Source organism: Aspergillus fijiensis (assembly GCF_003184825.1).
Source record: "Aspergillus fijiensis CBS 313.89 unplaced genomic scaffold BO72scaffold_47, whole genome shotgun sequence".
Taxonomy (NCBI): Eukaryota; Fungi; Ascomycota; class Eurotiomycetes; order Eurotiales; family Aspergillaceae; genus Aspergillus; species Aspergillus fijiensis.
Window position 1 is genome coordinate 178,039 of NW_024469023.1, and position 27,025 is coordinate 205,063.

Consider the following 27,025-nt stretch of genomic DNA (forward strand, 5'->3'; position numbering starts at 1 on the left):
CTACGGCGTCCGAGCCCCCTCCCCGATCCCCATCAACCCCCCGGCCAGCCCCGTCATCCGCCGATCCAACAGATCCTCCTCACTCGCCAGGCTGTTCATGCTCCGATTCCTCTCGCGCAGGGGGATGATCGCCACGGCACTCTGGAAGTAGTCGGAGACATATCCCTCTTCTTCCTCTTCCTCGCACTCGAAATCGTCCGGCGGAAGACTTAGTTTGGCGGGGACGCGGTGTTGCTGTCGCTGCGGCTTTCTGGTACCGATGGCGGGGGACTTGAGAGAGCGGCCCCGGGAGACGCTGCGTAGGCGTTCGGGGTTACTGATATTTCCGTTTGCTACTAGTTGGGGCTGGGAGTGGGAGTGAGTGTGACTGTTGATGGATGCTTCGTCGTGGTCGTCATCGGGAGGTTGTGGGCCGGTGGAGCTGGGCCTCCCCCCGGCTTTGCTGCCCAGCGGGGTGAGCGGGGTGAGTTTGGTGATGCTCATCTCGAGGGGTTTGTCTTCGTCGGCGGAAGATTCGCCTGTTAGCCGGCGTCTGTGGTTGCGGGTGCGGGGGCGGTGGGTGAGGAGGTGCTGGAGGCTGTGGAGTGGAGGGGGTTTCTTCTTGGCTGGTTGGTTGAGATCGTGGAGTGATTGCAACAGGCTTGAGGAGGAGGCGGTCTTGGTCTCCGACAAGGCGAACAGCTCGCTGATCCAGGTGGCGCATCGGTTGATGTGTTTCCAGCTTTCGGGGAAAAAGCCGGCCATCTGCATGAAGCCGTGCGAGATGCCGGGCAGCAGGGACACCTCGACGTGGTCCTTGTCGTTGAAGGCGCGGTGGGATTTCTCGAGGCCGAGGTCCTGTCGTTCTTGGAAGTGCCGTAGTTTCGCTTGACGTAGACGCCCGGCGAATATCACTGTGTCGTCGACCAAAGGATCGCGTTCGCCGGTGATGATGTACGTCTTCGGGAAGCGCGCGAGGATCGCCTCCGGCGCGAGGGTCGGGGAGAGGAGATAGTCTGTGTTGAAGTCGGGGCGGTTATGCGGTCCGATGTAGAGAATGATCATTGCTCGCATCATCTCCGGGGTGAGAATCCGGTCCTGGACGTACGAGATCACCGATGATACCGCTAGGCGAGTGCGGATCTGCTTGGGCTGGTGCTCGGCGACGGCGGCGGCCTCGGCCTCTTGAGCCAGCATGGCGGATTTGTGCCGGTGCTGGGCCAGTCTGCGCGTCGTCTTTTCGCCAAGGTCGTTGGCCTCAAGATCCAAATCGGAGCACGAGTCTTGCTGGAGGTCGGCAAACGATGTACCGGGAGAGGTGTAGGGCGTGAGGCGCTGATAATCCATGTTCTTGCGCTGCAAGACGTTCTGGTTGGTCCGACGGGTGCTTTTCTCCTGGATCAGGGCCATCTGCTCCTCCGTCATCCAGCTTTCGATCTTCATGTTCAAAGCAGGGTAGGCTAGAACGAGCCCGTCAGGTCGTGGGAGGACGTTCTGCCCTTGCCAGAGTGACGCATCCGTACTGCCCGACTGGAGGACCATCAGCGTCATGCCTACAGCGAGGTTTGCGCCAGCGCTATCCCCCGTTATGACAATTCGAGGATGGGTTTGCCCATTGAGTCCAATACAGCGGCCACGGGTGGACACAATTGTGTGGTACACGTCGTAACATTCATTCAAGGCGTACGGATAGGGATACTCCGGCGCCTTCTTATAGTCCAGGCTTAGGATAGGAACCTTTGTCCGTGCGGCCCAACTCAACAGCCTATCCTCCGAGTTCCTAGGGCTCATCGACACAAACCCCCCGCCGGGGATGTCCAAAACAATGCATGTCTGGTCCCGCAGCTCACTCAAAGGGCCGTCAAAATACAGCCACGCATTCGTCGGCTGGTCATATATCGAAGACGCCGGTCGAGGAATGCGAATCGCCCGCGGCGCATATTTGGTGAGTCTGGGCCGTGTCAGGCTCGCTAGGGCCCAGAGATACGGCGAAGTCCCTTTGTTCCACGAGACCCGCATGTGGTCCAGCGTCAGCGTGGCCCGGACCCGACGGACCTTTTCATCCGCCCTCTCTGCGGCAATGAGATAGTATACAGTGAAGACCAGCGACGCTATCTCCCGCAGCCACTTGGGCTTGACTTTCATCGCGGTCCAGAAACCAGCGTCCAAGGCGGTGGCGATCCATGTCGCTCGGAAGAAAGAGCGTGAGTATAGGTTTGCCAGGGGCTCTGGACATTCGAGGCCGACTATCTTCGCAAAGTTGCGACTGACATAGAGCCAGAGGAAGACGATGACCGTAGTCTGCCAGACGCTGAGCTTTTCCGTAAGGCGGGAGGAGAGTTTGCGAACAACGGGCGGGCCATGCTTGTTTCCCCTTGGGGTTGTCAGAGCCACGCAAAAGAGCTACATGGACACAGCGGACCCATGTTTGTTGAGGTGTCGTACCTTGTTAGATATAGCGACCAGAATGCGAATACAGCCAGGACCTGGATCTTTCGGAATTTGGTGGACGGCCTTCCCAAAAGGTGGTCTAGCCCGCTCTGTTAGGCACTGCTCGAATGGAGAGGTTGGACACCACAATACAACCCACCTATCATGTCTTCTAGGCAGAACTAAGAGTCTAAATCAAGAGATACAGTGTTCTAGGTGCGAGAGCCATAAAATCATATGGTTGCGAATGGAGGAATGCGAGCAAGTATACACCAAGTCCTAAGCAAGAGCGGACAAACGAAGTGATTTAGAAGGAGAGAATGGGAGTTGGTTGGAAGAAGTTGACTCTGAAACCGGTAATCGAACAAGGAACAGAGAAGAGACCGAGTGAGACGCCATGGTGGCCAAAATATGGGGTAGTGAATAGTAGTTAGAGAAGGGTGTGGTCAGTCCGTCCGTCCGTCAGCCATGGATACGGGGCAGCAAAAGCCCACGAAGCTCAGCCGAGCATGTGAAATCCCCACCAGGGACCATGCCTGCTGGCTGGATCCAGTGACGTGGGGCTTATTCATCTGGGGGTAAGAGTCGGCTTGAGACATGGTCGGAGCAAAACGATCTGCACTTGGTCCGGTGCAGAAATGGTGCTAAGACAATGGTGGGGGAGAGGGGGGAAAGATGAATGGATGTGAGATGAATGGATGGATGAATGAGTCGGTGAAATGCACCCGGTCCGTCACATGTCACTTGATCTCCTCCTTCTTTTCCCTTCAGTCCAGTCCCGTGACCCCCCACTGCACCAGATCAGCTGCGCCAGAATTGACTCCAGGTATGAGGATTTCCAGCCATTGTTCTATTTGAGGTATATGATGGTTGATTATTATTTATGCTGATCTGACCCTAGTGCAAACTGCTCTATGCAGGCTGTATATATTAAACCACTCATCGCAATAACACTCACAATCTACAATCTCCGACAGTAGTCTCGTCCACGCGCAACTTGCCAATCGCAGAGCCAGACCTCAAACGCCATGCTGATAAACCCGGCAATGCAGACGCCGCCCGAGTCACTCGCCGTCGTGGCTCCCAGCGAGAATTCCCGTTCCTCCACCGGCACCCGATCGGCGATCTCAGCGAAAGTGCTGACATAGACAAGGCCGCCCAAAAGCCCTTCCCAGAAAACGATCCCAAACACCAACCACACGCTGGGAATAAAGTTGAACAACGAGTGTAGCGTTAAGATGATTAGGTTGAGAAATTGTAAAAAGGACGGAAAGTACAGGCTGTGAACACGGAAGAAAGGGGTCGAAGACCGGGAAATGAAGACCCCAATTTGGTAGATCGCATTGTAAGCTGGGTAGAATGCGCGATAGTGGTCGAAGGGGGAGTCTTGGAGAGGGAAAAGCAATGTCGGTGCGACACCCTGATTAATGGTGTACTCGGCGACATAGACCAGCAACAGTGGGAGCATACTGAAAGACTTCGTAAGAACATGCAATCGGGTTAAGTGAGGTGCAGGATATACTCACAATGGAAGAAAGAGTCCCTTAGATCGCTGTAAGTTAGCCTTAAACGCCTGCCATCCAAGGCCAGCATCGTTGGAAGCTGGCTTTTTCTGGCTCTGACTCTCATCGGTCGATTCGTCGAGCAACTGCTCCCTCTCATCAACCTCATCAGCTGTGTGCTCCTCCCGAGAACTGTAGCCTGTCCTCCGCGCCGAGAACGAGCGCACCGGGGACTGGGGTAGAATCGTGAAGAAACTAATAACCATGACCGCCGGCAAACACGCCGAGGCCAGAAGAGTTGCTTTGACGCTGAAGCCGAAAGAGGAGGTGGCTAAAGCGTATGCGCCAGCACCCACCAAGCCTGCAGCACCCGTGCCACTGCCCCAAGAAGCCAGACTGAACGGGCCGTAGTGATGCGTGAGAGCGATAAAGGAAAGTTCGCCCCCTCCGCTGGACATACTTGACAGGATGATGCCTGCGATCTTAGTGGCAATCGGGCCACCGTCCGTGTAGGCCGGACTCAAGGCAACGAGCAGCATGCCGGTGGTAGAGAAGGTGACGAATACCAAGACCCTTACGGGATACGGCACCGCTTGAATGAAATACGGAGCGACCAGCTTGGTGCCGAAGGAGGGGATCACGTCGGCGAGCAGCACCACGCCTTTCGGCAGGTCGGGGCCGACGAGATCCAGGGCAGCAGAGAGGATAATGACATAGAGGACATTGTTGATCAAGCCTGTCGCAGATGGGACAGGTGAACCCCGGCAGCGATCAGTACGGGCTATCGCCATGTTGAAGGGGGTCAGCGGAGTAGATCGAGCTTACCGAAGAGCCAAAATGCCACACAGACTCTTGGATCAGCTCCATGGAAGAGAGCCGCAAGGCGTCCACGAAACTGGGACCATGACGAAGATGGCGCTCCGGGGAGAGGTAGCATTGATGGTTCGTCTTCTCTAGACGGTGAAGACATAACCAGAAAGGAGAGGGGGGAGACTACAAGGAGGGTTCAGTTTGAAGTGAAGCATACAGCAGAAGTAACAGTTAGTGCCATCAGTGGGAAATACAACAGGGACGTTTAGTTATAAAGATTATTGTCGCAATGGGCATGTAATAAGCTGGAGGTGACATGACGTTGACGATTGAAGAGAGGACGGACGGTTGAGCGCAACTGCGACAGCCTGGCCTGCCGTCCACGTGACTGACATAGAGTTTCTTGTCGACTATGAGCATCTTGACTGTAAGTCTGTAAGTTCAGGCACCATCGAATTGAATATAGGTCATCACATATAGACTTCTCCCAAGTATGACATTAAGTAGAAACTACAGTACAGCCCTACCATCACAGCTCACACGCTACGACAAAACCAGTGACTGCCGTGCAATCCCAGCAGACCAATCGTACCAGCGGTTGCCCAAGCCGAGATCCCCGAGACGCGGCTATCGGGACAATCAGGCTTATCGGTTCTTGGAGGTGTTTCCCTCTCCCGCCCTCGAATTTCTTGTCCGCCACTCCTCCGCATCTTCTACAACTACACAACAATACACTGTTCAACCACAAACCCATTTACATTACTAAATACACTTCAAACCCAACCTTACACCCAAACCTCAATAAATACATACAACCAAAATGTCCCTCCTCCACCCCACCCGCCGCCTCTTCCTCCACCACCTCACCAAACCAACCGCCGCCACCACCACCACCACCACCACCAAAGTAACAACAACCCGCACCTTCACAACCACCCCTGCCTTCCGCTCAGAAGACGAAACTCGCCCATCCTTCGCCTTCAACCGCGGGCCCGCTCCGCCCCGCCTCCCCAAAGAACAACAAGAAATCTTCGAAGAACTCCAGCGCAACTCCACCGGCGCATTCAGCACCCCGCGCGTCAACCAGTCCCCGGATTCGACTGCCTCGGCGGCAGAGATCAAGGCCACGGGCAAGGGCGAGGAACTGCATCCGGACATCAAAACGGGGCTGAAGCCCGAGTTTGAGGGGGAGAAGAATCCCAAGACCGGGGAGATCGGGGGCCCCAAGAATGAGCCGTTGCGGTGGGGGGCTGGCGGGGATTGGAGTTATGGGGGCCGGGTGACGGATTTCTAGATTCCCGGTACAAGGTCTTGCTGGGGAAGTGTTTGGAGGGTTGTGGTGGGTTACATACATGTTTGGATTGAGGGGTTCAATGTTGGGTTCTTATATGCTGTGTGTGATTGTATGCATATCATGGTTCTTTGTACGATAATTATATCTGAAAGATGCTTTACACTGTTTTATTATGACTAGGCGCAAGACTACCGTGCTACGGGGATTGGTGGACACAATGGCTGGTGACGTTCTCGCTGTACAGTACATACGCAATCGTCGGCTCTCCCTGGATGCTTTATTTCCTGGATGCTCAAGCTCAAAGAATACCATTATCTGACTTGATAGAAAACGTATGGCCGTCTACTTATCCTCCTCACTCCTCGCCAAAATCGCCTTCCCGGCCCGGCTCTCATTGAACCGCCCCAGCTCCCCGCTGATCCACGCCCCGATCCTCGCCATCTCCTCCAGGTTGATCCCCGTATTCATCCCCAGACTGTGGACCGTGTGCACCATATCCTCCGTCGAGACATTCCCCGTGGCGCCTTTGGAGTAGGGGCAGCCGCCAAGCCCGCCGACGCTACTATCGAAGATGCGGATGCCATGCTCCAGCCCCACGATCGTGTTGACCAGGGCCTGGCCGTAGGTGTCGTGGAAGTGCAGCGCGAGGTCGGTGCTGGCGATGCCGGCCGCGCGAAGCGCCTGCAGCAGCTCCATCGTGCGGGGCGCGGTGCCCATGCCCGTGGTGTCCGCCACGGAGACCTCGTCGGCGCCCATCTCCAGCAGCGAGCGCGTGATGTCCGCCACCTTGACGGGCGACACCTCGGGCCCTTCGTAGGGACACCCCAGCGCCACCGAGACGTAGCCGCGCACCCGGATGTTGCGCGTCTTCGCCAGGGCGACCACCGGCCGCACGCGCTCCAGCGACTCGTCGATCGTGCAGTTCGTGTTCGCCTTGGAGAAGGCCTCCGTCGCAGCCGCGAACAAGGAGATCTCCGTCGTGGTCGACGAGGCGTCGGCGGGGACGCCGGTGGCATCCAGGACTTTGATCAGGTTCTCGAGGCCCCGGACGTTCGGGACCAGGTAGTTGTACGCAATGACGTTGGCCGACTCCGGCGGCGTTTGCAGCAGGTGCTCGCAGATCTCCGCTGTGCTGGCCATCTGTATAAACGATCAACCAGTTGTGAGTATCATATCAAGGTTTGGTTGCATTTGCATCTGAGTCTCCGATGCCCTCTCGAGGATAGCCACTCCCCTTCCCCGCACGCTACGATGTACAAAAGACAGCTACTCGCGTACCTGAGGCACCCATTTTGCAGGAACAAAAGATCCAGCCTCAATTGTCGTCACGCCCGTCTTGGCCAGTTTCCGGATGAGCTCGAGTTTGGTCTCGAGCGGGATGGACTTCTTCTCGTTCTGAAGGCCGTCTCGTGGGCCGACCTCGACGATGCGAACATGGTCCGAGGTTAACCGCGCCTCGGTCGCAAAGCGGCGGCGAGCTGCTGGAGCAGAGCGAAGGACAGAGAAGAGACGCATTCTAGGCTTATAGCTCATCATGATGAATACCGTATATTCAGCAAGTTAGTAGTCAAGTGAGAATGCATTCAGTAGTGGAAAGTGCGAGAAGCTAAAGTATCTTAGAACCAGAGGATGGGGAGAGGGTGATGATCATGATGTTCCGCCCGCCGAGCAAATGCGGAGAAGAGGCCGACCCAAGCCCGTGACCCCCCACTTAGTCAGAATTAAATTATCCTCAGCCCACTATGCGAGCCATCGTCCGATAGGAATCATCGCGACTCGCAACAACACACCACAATCACTGGTTCTGACACATTGCGCCCGTGATGGAGGACACATCGAATCAACCAACAACATCGAGTGCCCCGCTCCGACAACCCAAGAAGAGATTCGTCGGACGGCGCACCGCCGACGCCCAAGCACAGAAGGAAGGGTCCAGCGACCACCAGGATGTCGAGTCGACGAGCATACAGAAAGGTGAGCCCCTCCCCCTCCCCTCCTCGCATCTGCGAAAACGTACCCAGAAACCCACCACTAACCACCAGAGCAACAGCGGCCCCAAGACGCACCCCGCGAACCCTGAACCAAGTCCCGGCGGAGATCCTCGAAGACGCCGACATCCAAGCGGCGATCGCCCTGCTCCCCAAGAACTACTCCTTCGAGATCCCGAAGACCATCCACCGAATCCGCACCTCTGGCGCCAAGCGCGTAGCCCTGCAATTCCCCGAGGGCCTCCTCATCTTCGCGACCACGATCTCGGACATCCTGACCCAGTTCTGCACCGGGATCGAGACCCTGATCATGGGCGACGTGACGTACGGAGCATGCTGCATCGACGACTACACGGCGCGAGCGCTGGGATGCGACCTACTCGTGCACTACGCGCACAGCTGCCTGATCCCCGTGGACGTGACGCAGATCAAGACCCTGTACATCTTCGTGGACATCAGCATCGACACGACGCACCTGGTCGCGACGCTCGAGCGCAACTTCCAGCCGGGCAAAACTGTCGCCATGGTCGGCACGATCCAGTTCAACGCGACGCTGCACGGCCTGAAGCCCGTGCTGGAGCGCGCCGGATTCCGCGTCCTCATCCCGCAGATCACGCCGCTCTCCAAGGGCGAGATCCTGGGCTGCACGTCGCCGACCCTCGCCGCCACCGAGGTCGACTACCTCCTCTACCTCGGCGACGGCCGCTTCCACCTCGAGTCCGCCATGATCCACAACCCGGCCATCCCCGCCTACCGCTACGACCCCTACGCCCGCGTGCTCTCGCGCGAGAGCTACGAGCACGAGGAGATGCACGCCCTGCGCCGCGACGCGATCCAGACCGCCCGATCGGCCAAGAAGTGGGGCATCATTCTGGGCGCCCTGGGCCGCCAGGGAAACCCCCACACCATGGCGATGATTGAGAGTCATCTCCGCGCCAAAAACATTCCCTTTGTCAATCTGCTGCTGAGTGAGATTTTTCCGGGAAAGTTGGGCGCCATGGCCGATGTCGAGTGCTGGGTGCAGATCGCTTGCCCCCGGTTGAGTATCGACTGGGGGTATGCGTTCCCGCGGCCGCTGCTGACGCCCTACGAGGCCTTGATTGCGCTGGGGATCAGGGAGAGCTGGGACACCGCCAATGGCGGCGTGTATCCCATGGATTTCTACGCTAAGGAGGGCTTGGGCAGGACGAAGCCGAGCCAGGCGATGATCCCCGCTGGGTCGGCTTGATTTTTGTGCGGTATCTTCCCAGATGCCAACACCTATCCTAACCATAACTCATGATGTATATGAATATTTTCTTGTTGTTCTTTTCTGCATATGTTTCCCACGGGTATATAGGGGGGTCTAAAAACCCCAAAAAAGCTTTATGATTATAGAATTAGAAGAAGGCCAACATGATATCACACTTGGAAGAAAAAGTCTACATCTCTCCGTTGGGTCTAACATTACATAGATTTTCTTTGGAATCGTAAAATAGCGCAGCACAAAATTCATGAGCCTTTGATCTCATCTGCACTGTCCGTCATGGGATCACTTGCACTGCCGCGTCGAAGTGAGAGGATGCTCTTGCTGGCCAGCTCGTCGGCGGTCCGCTCGGCCGCCCGCCATCGCGTGACGGCCTGCTCGACATCCTCGAACATTTCCAGCGTGTCTTTGATGATCCCTCCTTCGTCAATCTCGGGAACCTGCGTGCTTGCTCGAGAGCCACTATCGCTGCTCATAGGGAAGCCCGGTCCAAAGCCCCGCTGTGGAACAGGGTTGAACATGACGGCGTTCGCAAACATCCGGATCAGCTCCTTCTCAAGCTGGGCCGAGTTGACGATACCTTTGGGAGGAATGACATCCTCCGTCTTCTGGAGCATCAAAACCGCATTCTTGGAAGGAGTACCTGTACCGGGCGCCGGGGACTCCCCATCGCCAGCAGGTGTACTTGCAGCCTCCGTAGCCGCAGCGACAGCCTTACTGCCCTGGTACATCACTGACTTGATAGATTTCAGATCCTGTGGTCGATAGATCAGATCTCGATAGCCAGGAGCATCGCGTTCTGCTAGTGGCTTGGCGAAGATAGAAGCATGCTTGTGCATGGTGACATCATTCATGATGGGGGCACCGGTTCTTGGGAAACTACGCGCACACAGCACATAGGGGGTCGATTGATTCGGGTCAAGACGGGTGAGCTGACTGGCTTCAGTCTGAGGAGGTTCGGCTTCTTCGCTGGGGGCACGCTTGCGTTTTGGCCGCCCCCGGCCTGGTCGACTTATTGACGGACGTTCCGGCTCCGCCATTTCAGGCACGCCCACAGGTGTGCTGGGCATCTCGTGCTTGACCTTAGGCTGAGACCCGCTTTCCGTAGTTGACTCGTCATCCCGCGACAAGACGGATCGTCCGCGACTCCTTGACGATGCCGTGCTTCGATCTCGATCTTTTCCGGTGGATGGAGTCAGTTTATCCGCCTTCCTCTTCGATCCTGGTTTTGTATCGGCATCGACGGCGGGCTGGTTCGACTCTGAGCTCGTTGAATTGCCCTTGCGATCCGTTCGGCGTTTCAGACGGCGTGGCTCGGGTTCTTCTGGTGTTGCTTCACGCGATCCAGGCGGGGATGGTGCCTTCTCGCTGATGGGACTGATCTCCTCCGGACGTGGTCGGTCTGGCGAGCGGGGAGATTCGGGTATGCTCAGACTCAAGCGCGGGGTCCTCTTCCAAGGCGTGAGTGAGCCAATGGTATCAACCGATGGTCGCAAAGGACGTGAACCTGGTGGACCCGGGATCAAAGCAGCTCGCCCGGTTCCTACTGGAGTCTGGAAGCCAGGAGCTGGGACACCCAAAGCTGGTGAGGACGCTGCTGCGGGCGCTGGGCCCGGAGTTGAAGGGAAGGGTATGGGCGGTTGACCCTGTTGAGCCAACTTGCTCTCAACACTGGGTATAGGTTGCTGAAACGTTGGGACAGGCCTCTCCAAAGAAGGGTTGTTCGAAGGCTCAGGCTTCGGCTTGATAAGTGAAGGCGAAGGCTGAGGTGTCTGGGGAGGTTGGTGCAGAGACCATTGCTGGAAACTCGACTGTGGTGGATGACGCTGATGAATTGGAGTGGACGCTGTGGCTGGTGCGCCTGCCTTAGCAGCAGGCTTGCCAACCGGGGTGGATTGCTGTGGAGTAGAGATAGCCTTGGGTACGATTTGTGGCTGCATAGGACCAGGCGGTTTGCCAGCGCTGAGATTTGAAGAGGTGATATTCGGGGGTGGAACCTGCGGCGACATGAATGTCACACCGGCTGCACCAGCTTTCGCGGGGACATTCCGAGGTACGGTTTTGGCCTGCGGCGCCGGAAAGGTTTTTCCATTTGGTGTCTGCGGTTGAGGTGGCCTGCCCGTCGCCATCTGTGGGGTGGGTGGAGGTGGTTGCACCGATGGCTGCAGTTGTTGCGGTTGCGGCTGAATCGGTCTGGTCGGATCTTTTAGTGACTGTCCTGCTGGTTGCTTGGGGAGTTGTGAAGGCGTCTGAGGTAGGTAAGGCATAGCCTTTGGTGGTTGCTTATCCGGCTGCAAGTCCTTGGGTTGCGGCACGGGCTGTGCTTGCGCCCTATCCACGACCGGCGGCGGAGGCTTTGACTGAATTGGTGCGGGCATAGGTTTCTGGGGCGGTCTCTCTTCCTTCACATCCAAGTCCATTGGTTCCGGCGCATGTTCTTGCTTCGGGGGTGCAACTGGCTGCTGCGGCGGGCGCATAATGGCCTGCGGCTGTGCTTCGCGTTCTTCCTTCTGCAACAGTTCAATCTCGTTTCGGATCTCCGTGTATCTCATCTCATCGTTCCTAATTTCCCTCGTCACAAGCTCCTTATACCTAGCGTACAGATGCGACACCAGGGTTGGCATTAGGCTGCTATGGCTCGACCCTTTTTCGGACAACTCATCTGGCTGTGGGCTCGCAATCTTCCGTTTTTTCGGGTTAACCGGACTCTCAGCATGGCGACCATTTGGCTCATGAGCCGCGACGACACCGATCGAGTCGACACCTTCCCTCATCAACGTCGTATAGAGATCCTCGAGGGCCTCCGGGGCGAGTCTCCCGGCATCAAACGCGGCATTCTGGCGAATGAATGGATTCTTGCGGAGAACATCGGAGATGGTCGCGAAACTCGCGGGTCGAGCATCTAAGGCAGCGAGGGACTGGAAAAAGAGGAGCGACTCAAAGGGGGTGTAAGCAGATAGAGGAGGCATCCCCCATTGCCCGTCAGATCGGCCGCCGGGGGAGAGGGATTTTGGAATGGGGGCCACGGTGATAAAAGAGATCGTTGCGAGACGGTTGGCCCGGTAAGTTAATCCGAACGTTCAGCGTCAACCGCTTTGTAGCTTGGCCCTGCAATAGAGGACTCTCGGTGGGTGTACCGAACCCAGATGGACGTTCGTGCCTTGAAAACCAGGCCGACAAGGTCGCGTGTGCGGGACTGGAAGGAAAGGATTAGAGGTGCGGGTTTAGACCATCCGCGCAAAAAAAAGGGAAGGGGGAGTCGAAAAATTAGGCAGAAAATCAGAGACGGGAAAAACGCGACCGTGTCAAGATGGGTGACGCGGGGTGGGAGGAAACCGTAGAAAATTGGGAGAAAATGGAGTATCGTTTAAGGGGGAAGAGGTACCCAAAATGGATTTAGAGAGAAAAAAAGGATGACAACGATGGTGGATAAAAAAGGAACGGGGATGGATGGATGGATGGGTAGGATGGGTAGGATGGGATGGGATGGGATGGGATGGGATGGGATGATGGGATGGGGGTCGAGGGGAGAGAGGTGTGGATAGGATAGGATGGAATCAGTTCTCGCCGCGATGTTGCGTTTTCCCCGCCCAAGGGAGTCTGTCTGTCTGTCTTTTACTGCTGGGCTCCTTCATCACCTCACTCACTCACCCTTTCTCCCGCGACCGATCCGGAAAAGGTCTGCGAGTCACGTGGGACACGGGAATGGAGGAAGTCGGAACAAACCGTATTCAGCAGCTTGTTGATTTATTACACTTATTGTCACGGCAACCTGCCACCTTTCAGGTTTGACAATGGTCACTTTGCCCAGTCGCAGAGATTTGGCTTATCTTTCTTTCTGGCCTAACATCTGACCTGGGGAGGGCGCTCTTACCACTCTTCCCTCCTTTCCAGTACGGCATATAGAGTACTTTGTATAAAAGTGAGGAACATGGCACCGCGCGAGTCTCCTATCAGGGGCTATGAGATAGTATGCTCTGAATCGAAATTCTCTTTCATCCGAATACTTTCTCACCCAAACGAACCCAACAGCATCATGATTCCTCCAGTCAATACACCGTGATCTGTAGTAGTAATTCTAGCATAGCAGAGCAGTGGACGGTACCTGGCCTGGGCTTAGTAGCGCCGGCTCTGTGATGCTAGCGTCGGCCCAGCCCGGGACTCTCGGCTGGATTGTACTCACTCGGGTAGATAAAAGCACATGCTTCGACACAGCACGATAGCTACAATAATAAGTACTTGGTAGTCTATCAAATAGCTCTCACCCAAAGAACTTTGTCTTCTCTGACTCCCATGGTCGAATGTCTTGGTCAGCTCAAGTTGCCTTTGTGCATTATGCCAGCTCAAGTATCTTAGCGTATCGCTCCGATCGAGCGCTATACAGGATGTCTCTCAAAAGATGCTGAAGATTTGATAAGCTTCTGTGCCGGAAGAACCGGAAGAGGTTAATATCTGTATTACTGTCTGACCTGGGCTTTGCTTGTATGAGTTTAGCCAAGTTGAAAAGTGGTCTTCAGCAACATGCACGTCGTCCCATACCATAAACGCAGTCCAGCGTTTAAACACCTTGATCAAAGACGGTTCTGGCCTGCTTTGGGCTCATATCAAATGTGGTAGGTCGCTGCTTGAAGCTCTATGGACTCATCTGAGATAAAGTAAAGTCTTAGTGATTAAGAGGCTTCTGCGAGCTTGAGGCTGAAAGATACATCATTCGAAGGTGAGACAACACTAGGTGGATCCATGCTACCACGCATACTCCAATAACATCCCATATCAAACAGATTCAACCGTGCGTAGCATGAAACTAGAAAAATCGCCGTGTCAGATTGAAATGCCTCCTATCCTCAATAAGTATTGACCATGTGTGAATTACAGGCCAGTGTGCTGGATTTCTATCGCATCTCAGCCGCCACCCTGCGACTTCGAAGCCTACACAATTTCACTACTGCCGATGATCGGAGAATCTGTCAAAGATCAAAGGACTTCAGAGTTTGTATGAGAAGCGAAAGTCGCAGATCTCAGTCACCAAAGAAGCGGCCCTGAGGCATCATAGGAGTGCCCTGAAGTATCCGGTCAACTATAACTACTGGCCGCAGCCATTCGTCAAGCAACTCCTGCTAGCGGGGCCAATAAACTCCAAGTCAAGAGCGCAGTGAGAGGAGCCACAGCATGTTTCGACTTACATTCTCATCTCAACCATATTATGCCCGTGGGCCCTGACCTGCTCCATCTTCTCCAAACTTGACTCTTCTTTTTGGTACGGTGGTGGATTGACCAGTACGAGGCTTGATGACCTCCACAGCGGCTGATGTTGGCCTTGTTTGAGGTACTGTGCCTTTGGGGGTGAAATAACTATACAGTATTGGAAGTCTGCCTTGATATTCACCAATCTACCACCATCCAACAACGTCTGGGTTTACACGGCCTGGCATGAGTTTACTCAACTGAGGGTCTAGCGATGTCAATCTCGAGGTTGAAAGGGGCTGTCAAGTTCAAAACAGCCACCATATGCCAAAGTCGATGTTCTTCTCCTTGCCAGGTGCAGCAGCAGCTGCGCGAGCATGGCTGGCGAAAGGGGTTGGCGGGGGGTTGAAGTCGCCGGAGAACTTTCTCATATCAAAACCACTATGAGAAGCTATTAATACGGACAGAAGTGACAAGATGGAATATTGAGAACGATCATCATACACATGCAGTCAACTCCGCGTTTGACCGCTGTCAACCCCAGTGCTATACGCTGATAGTTGGAAGTCCAAGTGGATAGTTGGTTAGTGCTAAGTTAAGAGGCTTGTGGCGGTGGCATTAAACCCAAAGGGTGGGTGGCAGTACGGAAAGCTCTGGCGAGGATGGAGTTAGGGGGAGGGGCACGGGTCACGTGAAAGGTACCGAGCGGGTACAATCCTCCATAGTTTCAGGGGAAATCTCCATCACAGTAAAAAGGACGGAGCAATAATGAAAGTAAAATAATAATACTCCCCAACCAGATGGTCAAGAGTTACTAGTGGCCAAGAGCAACAGGACTATTTACCCACCTCAGTAACTACCGGTACCGGTGCAGACGGGACTATGGACTAGACCTAAGCTAAACTTATCCGATTCAACAGTGCACTTCAACCCTCCCTAAAGACCAAGTGACTCCTCCTCTTGCTTGCTATGAACTTGGATGAATGGATCCATGAATATCCAGCCCACCCTGGGAGAATCTTGCATGCACCACCACCAATAACCGATACCAGGAATCCACACGCAGAGAGGGTCTTTGCATCAGATCGCCTCTTGGACCCCCTCCCAGCGCCAGCCATCGTCATTCCGCCGATCGTGCTGTGTGCCCCTGTCAACTACTCCGTACTTAATTGTAACCAAGTTATGAGCACTCACTCACTAACTTACCTACTCTGTCTCTGATAACTCAAAAGTGGTCCATCCCCCCCTCCTTCCTGGCTTATAGTTGGTAGAGACAGCAAGCGCTTGCAATCTGACCGACTGTTCTATGCGTTAACTTAACTCAGTCTTACTTACCGTCTGTGTCCATATCACTCTCCCGTTGGAGAAATTCTTTTGTTCTTCGCCTCTTCTTCCACTCCTCTTTTCTCCTCCTAATCTCCCCCTCCCCCCCATAATTTAAGGCGTAAGGCCCACCCCGTCCGTGCTATCATATCCACTTCCAACACCCCCTGTTCCGCTAAAGACGCGCGCGCTCCCAAATAACTCCCCTCCGAGCCTCTCAGCCTGTTGCGTTTCGCATACTCCTTTTTTCCTTACTTCTCCCGCCATACCGACCTTCCAGTTGCCACAGCTCTCTCGTATCCCGCTCTTCCCCAACGCCCATCGGATCAACCGAACACTATTATCACAATCATCAAAAATGTCATCGGACTCGGAGCAAGAATGGAAGCCCAGCGGTCGCCCTCAGTCGTTCGTACTCCTTTGCGCTCCTCCCCTCCGTTCTTAGATGTGGGCGTTGACCAAGACATGGCAGGACCATGGCACAGGCCTTTTCGACCGCGCTGGATAGCGCCTTTTCTCTGGACACCGATGTCAATCATCTCTCACAGACCATCGACCAAAAGTAGGTTCCACTCCCATTCTCAACGAATATTCATCCTGAGACCCATCCTGTGCCGGGCCTCTGTTGGCAGGTCACCACATGATCGCATGAGCTGATAGAGCAACTCGACCAGGAAGCTGCAGATGATGATCCAGACCCGCGAACTCGAACAACTTCAAGCCAAGATCCGCGAAGCCGAAGAACGCCTCAAAGCTCGACAGTCGGTGATTATGGAGGCCAGAAACCCTGCAGCGCAAAGAGACGGTCGGTTCTACGGAGGCTCAGGTAAATCGAGCCTCGCCGTTTGATCTCGCCGATAACAACATCGCTAACCGCCATCGCTGCTGATCAGGAAACACGTCAGCGTCGTCGTCGCCCACCGATTCAGCACAATTCTCCAGCGGCGATGAACAGCTGCGACGCAGCCAAGGCCGCAGTTCATAACGGCATGTAGGCGGGCCAGCGTGGGCACATTAGCATATAATCTGGGTTATGGTTTCAAGGACAGGAGAATCTGATGGGCTTCGACTTCACTGCTACAATATTTTATATATCCTTATCGGGCGAGCATGTTTGGGAGAAATCGGTTTTTGTTTTTTTTTTTTTGTTTTTTGTTTTTGTTTTTTTCCCTTTCTTCAATTCTCAGTCTTTGCCTTTCTGTTTGTTTGCATCGGTCATCGTGTTCCCACACTCGCGCATACCTCATCGCATGGGAGGGTCAAGCGGATGTCGGTGCACAGCTTTTGTTGCTCGAGTCCTTTTCGCGCTGGATAGCGTCGATGGCCGAGTTGAGCGTGCATGCCACGATCTCACGAGTCTAGTGGGTGAAGGGGTGTTTTATCATTCTTTTGTGGCGTAACATGTTCCATCATCATATTCTGATAGTCAACAAGCGGATTATTTCAGGAGCGGGTTGTTTCTTGAATGTTTCGAGTGTTTTGTGAAGATGAAATGAGAGTGAAGAAGAAGTCGCTGCGGGCTGCTGTGTTTGTCTTAGGGTAACGGACTGAGTCGCCCCCTCGATGGTCTATTTTTAGCCCAACTGTTTGTTGCACAGCATCCGATCGATCCCTCGGGGAATGTGAGTCCAGAAAAAGATCTCTTCCTCCGTGCCCAAACTATCTGTGCTTTTGCTGTGCACTGCTGGATTAGCAGTCAATGGAAGAGAAGAATCCTCCTCGAGTGGCTCATGTCAATGTCGATCGAGTGCCGTGCCCGACCCGACCGACAGCGCCGATCCATCCATTTCCCACCGCGACAGGAGCGCTTGACAGGAGTATTTCTCTGCTCGATGTGAATGGGTCGTTTTCCAACGGCCCTAATATTGCTCGACGGTGCCTTATCGCCCTAATTCGGTTCGATGTTGCCAAGGTCACGATTGATGGGGCAGAAATGCCTTTCTTTTCGTGCGGATACTCTTCCCAACGGGCGTTCGGTTGATCGTCACGGCTAGCTTTGAAATCATCCGGGCCGTGATTGCAATGGGTGTCAGGCAGACCCGACAAGAAAAGATCTTGATCGTTTGCCGGTGATTCTGAGACTGGCAGCCTGGTCGAGTCATTCTCATGAGGGGTTTATCTACTCTCAACTTCGGCAATATGCTGTTGGATCTGCTAACCGCAAATGGCGAATCCTGTTCGTATTGATAATAACTAATGCTGAGGAACTAGATGGTGAGTGTAACTCTGGACGGAGCAATGCAGAGTCAATCTCATCAATCTTTTTTTTTCTTTTCATCACACTTCTCAATTTGCATTCTTCTGTGGAATTCTGGTGCACGCCCATGAAGGCAATGATGTCAGTGCTTCTCTGCCCCAACCAGGGAAAACGCGGGCGAAACCCCAGAAAAGCGCCAAAGAGGCGTCCGAGCGAGGGTCCAGACCATAGCAGGCAGACTCTGCTATCGCCAGTCCCTCCCCTCTCATGCTCTGTGTTGTCGTGCAGCATGAATGATAAGTTAGCTACCTAGTACAGTACCTAGCTAGTCGGTACCGTAGTCTAGTTAATTAATATCAGGTTCAGCTAGTCTTCTAGCTCGCTGAGCTCCCGGAAGGATTCCCTGTTTCCTTTGGTTGTGTTGCTGCCCCTCCCCTCCTCATCATCATCATTTTCTCCGGCTTCCTTCTCTTCCTCTCTCTCTCTCTCCCTCTCTTTCTACACTAGACTAACTAAACTTACTTACTCCGACTCCGTCATCTTTTCTCCTCCTTCCCCTTCCTTCCCCTCACCTGTTTCTCCTTCTTTTGTTTTCTTTTCCTTTTTCTTTTCTCTCTCCATCTCACTCTCCCCTTCCGTTGTTTGTAACTGCCATTCTCCCTCCCGTGGTAGATTCTCTTATCTACTACCCGAAAGGCGTTCGATCGGCGTCACCATGGTCCTCATTGACAAGCATTCGTACGAATCCCGCGAGGAGCAACGACTCAAGGAAGATCGCGAGCGCACTCGCTACTGGAAACGCTGGGGTCCCTACGTCGCCGAGAGACAATGGGCTACTGGTATGCTCTCTCCCCTTCGATCTGGAGGCTGGGAGATTTCACATGAAACTGACGCAATGACCTCATTTCTCCTGCCGCCCCGCAGTTCGCGAAGATTACTCGTAAGCGTTACTCTTTCGTGCATTTCGCTGCAAGATGCATCAATGGCATCAATTGAACCATCGCTGACGGAATATCTTATTTCTACACTTTCAGTGAGAATGGAGATGCCTGGAGCTGTAAGTCGCGCTCACATGCTGATTATACCACTCATGACTGATCGCTCTGATCCGCTGTAGACTTTTCCCACGACCATGCGCGGTCCCGAACTTACCGCTGGGGTGAGGACGGTATCGCCGGTGTGTCCGATACCCACAGCTTGCAAAACATCGCTTTTGCTTTTTGGAATGGCAAAGAGTATGTGGGGTCCGGTCCACGTCTGTAGCAAACTTGGCTCACCTTCGATTTTAGCGACTTCTTGAAGGAGCGTCTGTTCGGTTTGTCTAATCCCCAGGGAAACCATGGCGAGAGTGTCAAGGAGGCCCATTTCCACCTCGATAACACTCCGACAGTAAGACCCTTCTGCTCCCTCGGCGTGGATTTGACTTCGGTCTGGTTTCTAATCCGACCACGCGCATAGCACTCTTACATGAAATTCCTCTACAAGTATCCCCAGAAGAAGTTTCCCTACCAGGAGCTTGCTGAGGAGAACGCACGACGCGGGAAAAGTGACCGCGAGTACCAGATCCTCGACACTGATGCCTTCGATGAGAATCGTTACTGGGATATCTTCATCGAGACTGCGAAAGAGGACGACGATGAGGAAGAACTCTTGTTCCGCATTATCGCCTACAATCGAGGACCTGAGCCAGCACACTTGCACATCATCCCGCATGTGTGGTTCCGCAACACCTGGGCATGGGGGTATGAGGAGAAGAACGCCAAGCCGTCCGTGGAGAAAGCCTATCCTCTGATCGCTAAGACCAAACACCACAAACTTGGCGAGCGCTATGTCCGTTTCTCTCCTTCCCCGTCTGTGACTGGGGAGGAAGATGTGGTTCCTAAGCTGCTGTTCACCGAGAACGAAACCAATAACGAATTTCTCTGGAACACCAAGAATGATCAGCCCTACGTCAAAGACGCCTTTCATCGTCACATTGTCAACGGTGAGAAGGGTGCAGTCAATCCCGAAAACAAGGGTACCAAGTTTGCCGCCTGGTATGCCTTTGATGAGGGCGAGGGTGTTCCTCCCGGCGAATGCGTGGTCGTTCGTTTCCGATTCTCTCGACGCCTGGAACCGTTCATCGATGAAGAAGTGCTGGATGATGTGATCGACCAGCGCAGAAATGAGGCCGATGACTTTTACTACCATATCAGTCCTTTGCCCATGAGCGATGACTTGCGGAATATTCAGCGCCAAGCTTTCTCCGGAATGATGTGGAACAAGCAGTTCTACCATTTCGTCTGGGACCAGTGGGCTAATGGCGACCCTGCGATGATCCCACCTCCCCCCGGTAGGAAGCACGTTCGAAACCAACAGTGGAAACACTTGTACATGGAGGATATTCTCTCGATGCCCGATTCGTGGGAATATCCATTCTTCGCTGCGTGGGATACTGCGTTCCACTGCATTCCACTTGCAATGATCGACCCGGAATTTGCGAAAAAGCAGCTGGACATCCTCACTCGCGAGTGGTACATGCATCCCAACGGTCAGCTTGCAGCCTACGAGTGGAACTTTGGTGATGTGAACCCTCCTGTTCATGCCTGGGCTACGTTCCGCGTCTTCAAGATTGAGCGTAAGATGTATGGACGGCAGGACCTTGATTTCTTGGAGCGGGTGTTCCAGAAGCTGTTGCTAAACTTCACATGGTGGGTCAACCGAAAGGATTCCGACGGTAAGAACGTCTTTGAGGGCGGCTTTTTGGGGCTGGACAACATCGGCCTCTTCAACCGCTCCGAGCCTCTCCCCACCGGCGGTGTGCTGGAGCAGGCCGATAGCACAGGATGGATGGCCTTCTACTGCTTGTGCATGTTGAACATCGCGTTGGAGCTAGCCAAGCATCGGAGAATTTACGAAGACAGTGAGTGATCTCACTCTCTATATTGAGCCACTTATGTGCTGATAGAGGTCTAGTTGCCTCCAAATTCTTCGAGCACTTCATTCTGATTAGTGATGCCATGACTTTCCGATCAGGAGGTCAGGAATCGTCCCTCTGGAACGAGGAAGATGGGTCAGTGGTCCGATGCCTAACAATTGAGATAATTGCTTACGATGTATAGTTTCTATTACGATGCGATCTCCTACGGTGACCCCTGGACCCAGCAGCTACCTGTGCGGTCTTTAGTCGGCTTGATCCCTCTCTATGCCGTCCTCACACTTGAGCCAGAGTTGATCAACAAGTTCCCATCTTTCAAGAAGCGTTTGGAATGGTTCGTTGAGAATCGCCAAGATGTGGCCGAGCGCAACATTGCAAGCATGAAGCACCGCGGCAAAGACGAGCGACTCCTTCTAGCGTTGGTGAGCAAGGACCGCCTGGAGAAAATTCTCAAGCGCATGCTGGACGAGACCGAGTTTCTGTCGGAGCACGGCATCCGATCGATGTCCAAGTATCATGGAGAGCACCCCTATTCGATGGATGTCAACGGTCAGACATTCCGAGTCAGCTATGTTCCAGGAGACTCCGACAGTGGGCTGTTCGGAGGCAACAGCAACTGGCGTGGGCCGATCTGGTTGTGTGTCAACTTCCTGCTCATCGAGTCTTTGCTACGCTTCTACATGTTCTATGGCGATTCATTCAAGATCGAGTGTCCCACAGGCTCCGGCGAGTACATGCATCTCGGGCACATTGCCGAAGAGATTCAGCACCGGCTGCAGCACCTGTTCGCTCGCAACGACGAAGGCCGCCGGGCGGTACACAATGGATCCGACCTTCTCGACTTTGACGAGCACTGGAAGGATTACATGTGGTTCCATGAGTTCTTCGACGGAGACACCGGCCGCGGTCTTGGAGCGTCTCACCAGTGCGGATGGACTGGTCTCATTGCCAAGATCATCCATGACACAGGGTATGTCACACCTCACACGTCTGTCTGTCTATTGTTCCTGGCTAATAGTGCTATTAGTATCAACTGCCGTCTCCCACAAACACCCCGCACCCCCCACGCAGCAGCATCGCACTACTTCGACGACGTCTTCACTCGATTCTCCCGCCCACGCGGCAGCCGTCGTCCCAGCGTTCGCCGCTCTTCCACGACCCGCTCAATCGGCAACCGCAGCGACTTCGAGTCCACTCTCTCTGGACGCGAGACCCCGGCTCCTGAGACTGCCCTCGACGAGGACGACGACAACCGGAAAGTCGACACCGACCTCCAGAACGAGCATGTTCACAAATATGTGGAGAGTCAGCTGCAGCGCGTAAGAAGCCAAGCTTCGATTGGAGCGTACGAGGATGAATTTGAGGCGCAGGCAGACCGCGCCCCCAACGGGCATTGAAATTTATGGAAAGATGACATTGAATGAGAGAGAGCATGAAGTCGACGGGAACTGGAACCTAGTACAAAGTTAGACAGATGTTTATTTCCGAAGATGTGTTAGATGGGTAGTAATGTTGTTGATTTTAGAGCGGTGATCATTTCGAAAGCATGAATAAAGATTGTCTGATTATCTGTTTTCTTTTTCTTTTTTGTCTCCCCTTTTCAAGCTGAAATGCTGCATACATGGAATGAAGATATGACCCCTCATTCAGACCGCTTGCTGTGAAGATACATTCATCGCCTGTATTGTCCGCGGCTTTGTTTCTCGTCATTCTCTGGCTTGGTGCAGGGTCTACCCTCGCTCTAACCAACCAACCCCCTCACCTCTCTTTAAATGTCTACCATCTGATAATATCACCAACCGAACTACCCCCGAGCCTGAAATTGACCAACCTCAGCGAAATCCCAACATATAATTCAATGCATTATATCTAATCTTTGTAGAACCAACACCCGCTTGCTTCACTTCAACAAAAAGCCACAAAACCAAGATTCGAGCACGCAAACCAGCGACACATGTTTATCTTGAACTAGTAGTCAACACCCAAAGTCCCGTTCCTCAAGCCAGGAGCAGGCGCCTCGCCGACTATATAGCTGTGCTACACGATGTGCAGTAAAGTACAGTACATTGAAGACGCGGACCATCCATCCGCAGCCAGCGATTCTGCAATACTATACTCCGCTGGATTACTTGCCCCGGATTGCCAACTAGGTCTGCTCCGTTCAGCGGATATGGTGCTGCATGTACAATAGCCAAGCCAGAGGTACTTTTTTAAAGAGGGGGGTCTTTCTGCATGGGGTCGGGGTTGGGCTTGGACTTGGTCAACGTCGCTACCCCCCTCTAGATTCAGGGGTCTTGTCGCTGGATATGCATGTACCACTGTAATGGTGCAAGTATAATGGGGTCTAACTCGGCTGGCTGAGCTCGATATCGTCTGACTGTTAGAGGGTTGATGCTCTTGTAGCCTGATAGATAATTATTCTTAATATCTACATCTACATCTACACCTCAACCCTATTCAAACTCCATCATCGTCGGGTGCACACCTCTTACTTCTAGGTGTACACTCCACTCCACACTCTACAGCACATCTACACCTCCGAAACCAACCCCATTACCCAAAGACAATACCCCACCCCCAAAAAAAGTTCAAAGAAAAGTCGCGCAATTGAGGTTTAGGATACATTTATATGACGGATGAAAGGGAGGTGAGACGATAGAAGGGGTGTGTGTGAACGGGTTCGGGGGGATGAGGGAATATAGTTATACTGATGGAAGAGACGGTTTTGTTGCTTCCATCAACAAACATAATTTATTTTCTTTTTGCCGGGAAAAGGCAAAAGAGATTTACAGAGCATCGGTGAGGGCCTTGTTGAGCTTAGCGATCTTGGAGGAAACGCTGAGGTCGATGGTGCGGTCGCCGATTTCGACGACGAGGCCGCCGAGGAGGTCGGGGTTGACCTGTTGCCATTGTTAGGTGTCCGGTTTGGGGAGTAGGAGATAATAAAAGGGGGAGTTACCTTGGAGACAACCTTGAGCTTCTTGCCCTGGCTGAACTCGGACTTGGAGACGGCCCTCTCGAGACGGTTGAGGGTCTTGGTGTCGAGCTCCTAGAAATTTGGTGTGTTAGTTTAGTGTTTGGGTGCTGATTGAGACCCTGGAATTGCTCCAGAAGGAACGGCAACCTACCTGAGCACTGGTGATGCTCAGCTCGACCTCACCACGGTGGGCGCCCATGAGGGTCGCGAACTTCTCGCAGACACCCTCCAGCAGACCCAGGCGGTTGTTCTCGGCCAGGGTGGCCAGGAAGTTCTTGATGATCTCGGCCTTGTCGGCGCCGCCGGCCACCTTCTGCAGCTCGGCGATGATCTGCTGCTTGTCGGAGACGGAGAGGGTCGGGGCGTTCAGGATCTCGATCAGCTTGCGGTCGGCCTTGAGGGTCTGGCTCAGGTTGCCCAGGGCCTTGGCGGTCTGCTCCAGAGCGGCGGACTTGGCCGAGGCGGTGTACTACAAGCAGCAATGAGAAGGATTTGAGTTAGCCGGATATCTCGCTTTCTGTTTCCTTCGAGGGGGGGGGCTTTTTTCTGTGGATGATTTGGACAAGGGCTGGTGTTTGTCCGCCCAATTGTTGCTGGTGTCTTGTGTGCCCTTGCTCGCTTTCCGTCTCGTCTCAGTTCGGGTTCTTGTATAGGTCTGTTTGTGGTATTTTCCCATGGTGTAGGAAAGTTGATCTTGCGTGTGATTGAAGAGACGAGACGGATTGGAGCAGCCCGCGCGCGCACACCCATTGGACCGAGGGCGGAGGGGAGACGCCACAGCAACGAATTGGACCACCACCCCAGGAAGAACCGTGCTGAGTGTGATGTGTGCATACCAGAGCAGTGGCATAGGTGCCGTCAACGCCGAACAGAGACACCGGGGGCTTGACCTCCTGGGCCGGGGTGGCATAGGTGCGAAGACCGTTGAGAGCGGCAGTGCGAGGCACGGTGAAGTGCTGGGCGGAGGCACGGAGGCCGACGCGGGCGAGACGAACGGAGAACATGGTGATCGGTGGGAAGGAGGACCTGGGCGAACCGGGGGAGTGGAGGAGGGAGGGAGATGCGAGAAGACGTCTGTGTTTCGTCGATGGAGACTGACTGACTTGCGTTTGGTGATGGCGTCTCGAGGTTCGGGGCCAGGTTCAGTTCCTGCCGGCTAGGGCGGTCACGTGAGTTCCCGCACACGCCGGGTTTTCGGCTATTCTGCTTTCCCTCTCGTACTACTCATATTCATACTACACCAGACATTTGAAAAGAGAGACTGCATACTGCTTTCATTCGCATACAAACATCGAACAGCGGTAATCTGCAATGCCCATCAACTCAATACCTTCATCAGAAACGAAACAAAAACGCCGGACGGCCTCTACGACCTTCTTTAAATGTTCCCTTTTACGAATGCCTCCACGCCCAAACGCCCTGGTCCCGTCATCCTTCATCCTCTCGTGTGCTCGCCTGTCAGCCGCAAATCAGTCACTCCGCAGCATACTGTCCACCAGGTCGCCCAGAGGCCCCCAGAAATCCTTCCCGCTTGCCAAGCGATGCTCGTCGATGAACAGAACGTAGTGTTTGAAGCTGGTGTTCAGGTGGGGTTCCAAGCCGAGATGCACCACCACGGGATAGTGGTGACAGTAAATGTGCGCATACACCCGGTACATACGCTTGTAGATCTGTCGCACCAGACTGGGGAACGCTTTGGGGAAGGGAACACCTGCAGTGGGTTTCCAAATGTTAGCACCTGCCACCGCCGCCAATGTTATAGCTTGTAGAGTGCTGTAGCGGCTGCAGCGGCTGCAGCCAGAACCGGGTGAACCCTCCGCCCCCCGTTGGGGCATCACGTACCGAGCCTGCTGGGGAAGATCTGTTCGTTGTCGACGCTGCTTTGCACCCAGCTCATCAGATGTTCGATATACTCGGGCGCGGACATCTTCGTCGGGCGCTTGAAGTTCTCCGAGTCCTGCCAGAGGTACTCGAACCTAGTTCACGAATCCTTGTCAGCTCTGAGGACATATATACCACCTGGGAAACTCGGGTTTCGCATACTCATCGGTCGCTTTCATCTCCGGACATGATTGAGGCGAGCAGAACTCTGTGATCGCGCCGTACAGTAGGTTAATCTGATTGTAGAAGTCGACAACTGCGGGGACGAAGGTAACAACATGGTTGGATCAGCACGCGGACAACACGCTTGTGGCATACACATTCGGCGGTCACTTGATTTGTATCAGAAACACACCATTCACGGCCAACCATTCATTCAAGTCCTCGCCCTCGGGCAGTTTCACGGCCTTGCGCAGACTGCCGCTGCCGAGCGTCGCTTCCGCAAATTGTCTCAGTTGGTAGCTGGTGGTGCCCTTGGCTGCCGACCGCGGCTTGAAGGGCGCGCGAGTGCGAGCATTGCTGGGAGGTGTCAGTCCACACGGGTCATTTTTCAGCGCGAACACCGCCGGTGACAAGTAGGAGGGGGGTTCAGAGAGAGGAGCGCGGGAAGTATGGACGGTGTTGTGGTAGACTGAAGGGACGAGAGGGAGGGGAGGGAGAGGGCGCCGTGAAGACGTCGGAGTCGGCGGGGCAGCAGATGAAGAGGAGGAAGAGGAGGAGGAATTGGTGGTGACGGGGACAGACATTGTGGTGATGAAAGATGCCATCTCGCTTTCGCGTGAGGAAAAGGCTCTCTCTTTTGACTAGATAAGGACAGCGAACGGGTCGCCTGTCGAAGGCCGCGGGCTGCCTGGAATTATTTCCTTCAGCGGCGGCGGCGGAGGATCGAGTGCGTGGTGGGAGGAGAATGCGCCTACATTCCGATGCCAGACAGTCAAGCAATCCGTCAGTCCATCTGGGCGCGCACAGGCATCGAGAGGGGGGTTACTCACTGGCTCGGCCAAGAGTCCCGGGTCTGGAGCGCCAATAGTCCCTCAAGGGCGCGTTGAAGACGAGATTATAGGCGTGTGTTTTAGTTAGTGTCAAGTGGGCGACGATGGGGGGGGGGAGGAGGACTGGGGAAGAGAAACAAAAAGAGAAGTAGAGGGAAGGAGAAGAAGGATGGGATCAGCGATCGATTCGGGCCCGACCAGATCGGATGAGGCGCAAACACCAGGAACTAATCAATGTCGCACGAGTTAATATAAATTGGCTGCGGGGGAATATATCTACTATGAGTACTACCACCATCTAGTCT

The 27,025-nt window shown here is 54.2% G+C and overlaps 7 protein-coding genes across 7 annotated transcripts; 3 read left to right on the top strand and 4 right to left on the bottom strand.

The window, feature by feature from the left end:
- On the bottom strand, positions 1-7,649 carry BO72DRAFT_434975 (CLN3-domain-containing protein; the record flags this gene model as incomplete). The annotated part of the gene is made up of 9 exons (XM_040943263.1): positions 7,294-7,649; positions 6,362-7,155; positions 4,737-4,864; positions 3,936-4,647; positions 3,428-3,878; positions 2,681-2,756; positions 2,425-2,509; positions 369-2,353; positions 1-332 (listed from the first exon to the last, which is right to left on the bottom strand). Exons 1-9 carry the CDS (start codon positions 7,549-7,551, stop codon positions 1-3), a joined length of 4,821 nt encoding a protein of 1,606 aa, XP_040798572.1. The 5' UTR covers positions 7,552-7,649.
- A 70-nt stretch (positions 7,650-7,719) lies between these two features.
- Positions 7,720-9,414, top strand: dph1 (2-(3-amino-3-carboxypropyl)histidine synthase). The gene is made up of 2 exons (XM_040948025.1): positions 7,720-7,989; positions 8,066-9,414. The coding sequence occupies exons 1-2, from the start codon at positions 7,839-7,841 to the stop codon at positions 9,229-9,231; spliced, it is 1,317 nt and encodes a 438-aa protein (XP_040798573.1). The 5' UTR covers positions 7,720-7,838; the 3' UTR covers positions 9,232-9,414.
- An 80-nt stretch (positions 9,415-9,494) lies between these two features.
- Positions 9,495-12,218, bottom strand: BO72DRAFT_384401 (uncharacterized protein; the record flags this gene model as incomplete). Its single annotated transcript, XM_040941550.1, has 1 exon — positions 9,495-12,218. One exon carries the CDS (start codon positions 12,216-12,218, stop codon positions 9,495-9,497), a length of 2,724 nt encoding a protein of 907 aa, XP_040798574.1.
- Positions 12,219-16,139: 3,921 nt separating this feature from the next.
- BO72DRAFT_450630 (uncharacterized protein) lies at positions 16,140-16,754 on the top strand. Its single transcript, XM_040945294.1, has 4 exons — positions 16,140-16,164; positions 16,229-16,318; positions 16,431-16,582; positions 16,650-16,754. Exons 2-4 carry the CDS (start codon positions 16,233-16,235, stop codon positions 16,739-16,741), a joined length of 330 nt encoding a protein of 109 aa, XP_040798575.1. The 5' UTR covers positions 16,140-16,164; positions 16,229-16,232; the 3' UTR covers positions 16,742-16,754.
- Positions 16,755-18,456: 1,702 nt separating this feature from the next.
- On the top strand, positions 18,457-22,335 carry BO72DRAFT_200403 (uncharacterized protein). The gene is made up of 9 exons (XM_040939598.1): positions 18,457-18,792; positions 18,878-18,893; positions 18,988-19,010; positions 19,071-19,188; positions 19,243-19,342; positions 19,412-20,855; positions 20,909-21,005; positions 21,055-21,840; positions 21,898-22,335. The coding sequence occupies exons 1-9, from the start codon at positions 18,669-18,671 to the stop codon at positions 22,265-22,267; spliced, it is 3,078 nt and encodes a 1,025-aa protein (XP_040798576.1). The 5' UTR covers positions 18,457-18,668; the 3' UTR covers positions 22,268-22,335.
- A 997-nt stretch (positions 22,336-23,332) lies between these two features.
- BO72DRAFT_450633 (F1F0 ATP synthase subunit 5) lies at positions 23,333-24,922 on the bottom strand. The gene is made up of 4 exons (XM_040945295.1): positions 24,684-24,922; positions 23,999-24,316; positions 23,830-23,919; positions 23,333-23,770 (listed from the first exon to the last, which is right to left on the bottom strand). The coding sequence occupies exons 1-4, from the start codon at positions 24,849-24,851 to the stop codon at positions 23,657-23,659; spliced, it is 690 nt and encodes a 229-aa protein (XP_040798577.1). The 5' UTR covers positions 24,852-24,922; the 3' UTR covers positions 23,333-23,656.
- Positions 24,923-25,117: 195 nt separating this feature from the next.
- BO72DRAFT_410098 (Mob1/phocein family protein) lies at positions 25,118-26,980 on the bottom strand. Its single transcript, XM_040942420.1, has 6 exons — positions 26,721-26,980; positions 26,473-26,641; positions 26,084-26,247; positions 25,891-25,984; positions 25,690-25,823; positions 25,118-25,558 (listed from the first exon to the last, which is right to left on the bottom strand). Exons 2-6 carry the CDS (start codon positions 26,493-26,495, stop codon positions 25,317-25,319), a joined length of 657 nt encoding a protein of 218 aa, XP_040798578.1. The 5' UTR covers positions 26,496-26,641; positions 26,721-26,980; the 3' UTR covers positions 25,118-25,316.
- Between the last annotated feature and the right edge of the window lie 45 nt (positions 26,981-27,025).

Bases quoted from the DNA above. Each gene is read 5' to 3' on its own strand.
- dph1 (XM_040948025.1), top strand. From the start codon at position 7,839: ATGGAGGACACATCGAATCAACCAACAACATCGAGTGCCCCGCTCCGA. The intron at 7,990-8,065 runs GTGAGCCCCTCC...CCAGAGCAACAG, and splicing joins GTCGACGAGCATACAGAAAG to CGGCCCCAAGACGCACCCCG.
- BO72DRAFT_450630 (XM_040945294.1), top strand. From the start codon at position 16,233: ATGGCACAGGCCTTTTCGACCGCGCTGGATAGCGCCTTTTCTCTGGAC. The intron at 16,319-16,430 runs GTAGGTTCCACT...CAACTCGACCAG, and splicing joins TCACAGACCATCGACCAAAA to GAAGCTGCAGATGATGATCC. The intron at 16,583-16,649 runs GTAAATCGAGCC...GCTGCTGATCAG, and splicing joins TCGGTTCTACGGAGGCTCAG to GAAACACGTCAGCGTCGTCG.
- BO72DRAFT_200403 (XM_040939598.1), top strand. From the start codon at position 18,669: ATGGTCCTCATTGACAAGCATTCGTACGAATCCCGCGAGGAGCAACGA. The intron at 19,011-19,070 runs GTAAGTCGCGCT...GATCCGCTGTAG, and splicing joins GAATGGAGATGCCTGGAGCT to ACTTTTCCCACGACCATGCG. The intron at 20,856-20,908 runs GTGAGTGATCTC...ATAGAGGTCTAG, and splicing joins TCGGAGAATTTACGAAGACA to TTGCCTCCAAATTCTTCGAG.
- BO72DRAFT_450633 (XM_040945295.1), bottom strand. From the start codon at position 24,851: ATGTTCTCCGTTCGTCTCGCCCGCGTCGGCCTCCGTGCCTCCGCCCAG. The intron at 24,317-24,683 runs GTATGCACACAT...TGCTGCTTGTAG, and splicing joins GCACCTATGCCACTGCTCTG to TACACCGCCTCGGCCAAGTC. The intron at 23,920-23,998 runs GTAGGTTGCCGT...CCAAATTTCTAG, and splicing joins TGAGCATCACCAGTGCTCAG to GAGCTCGACACCAAGACCCT.
- BO72DRAFT_410098 (XM_040942420.1), bottom strand. From the start codon at position 26,495: ATGGCATCTTTCATCACCACAAT. The intron at 26,248-26,472 runs GTCTGTCCCCGT...GACACCTCCCAG, and splicing joins GCATCTTTCATCACCACAAT to CAATGCTCGCACTCGCGCGC. The intron at 25,559-25,689 runs GTACGTGATGCC...AACCCACTGCAG, and splicing joins GATCTTCCCCAGCAGGCTCG to GTGTTCCCTTCCCCAAAGCG.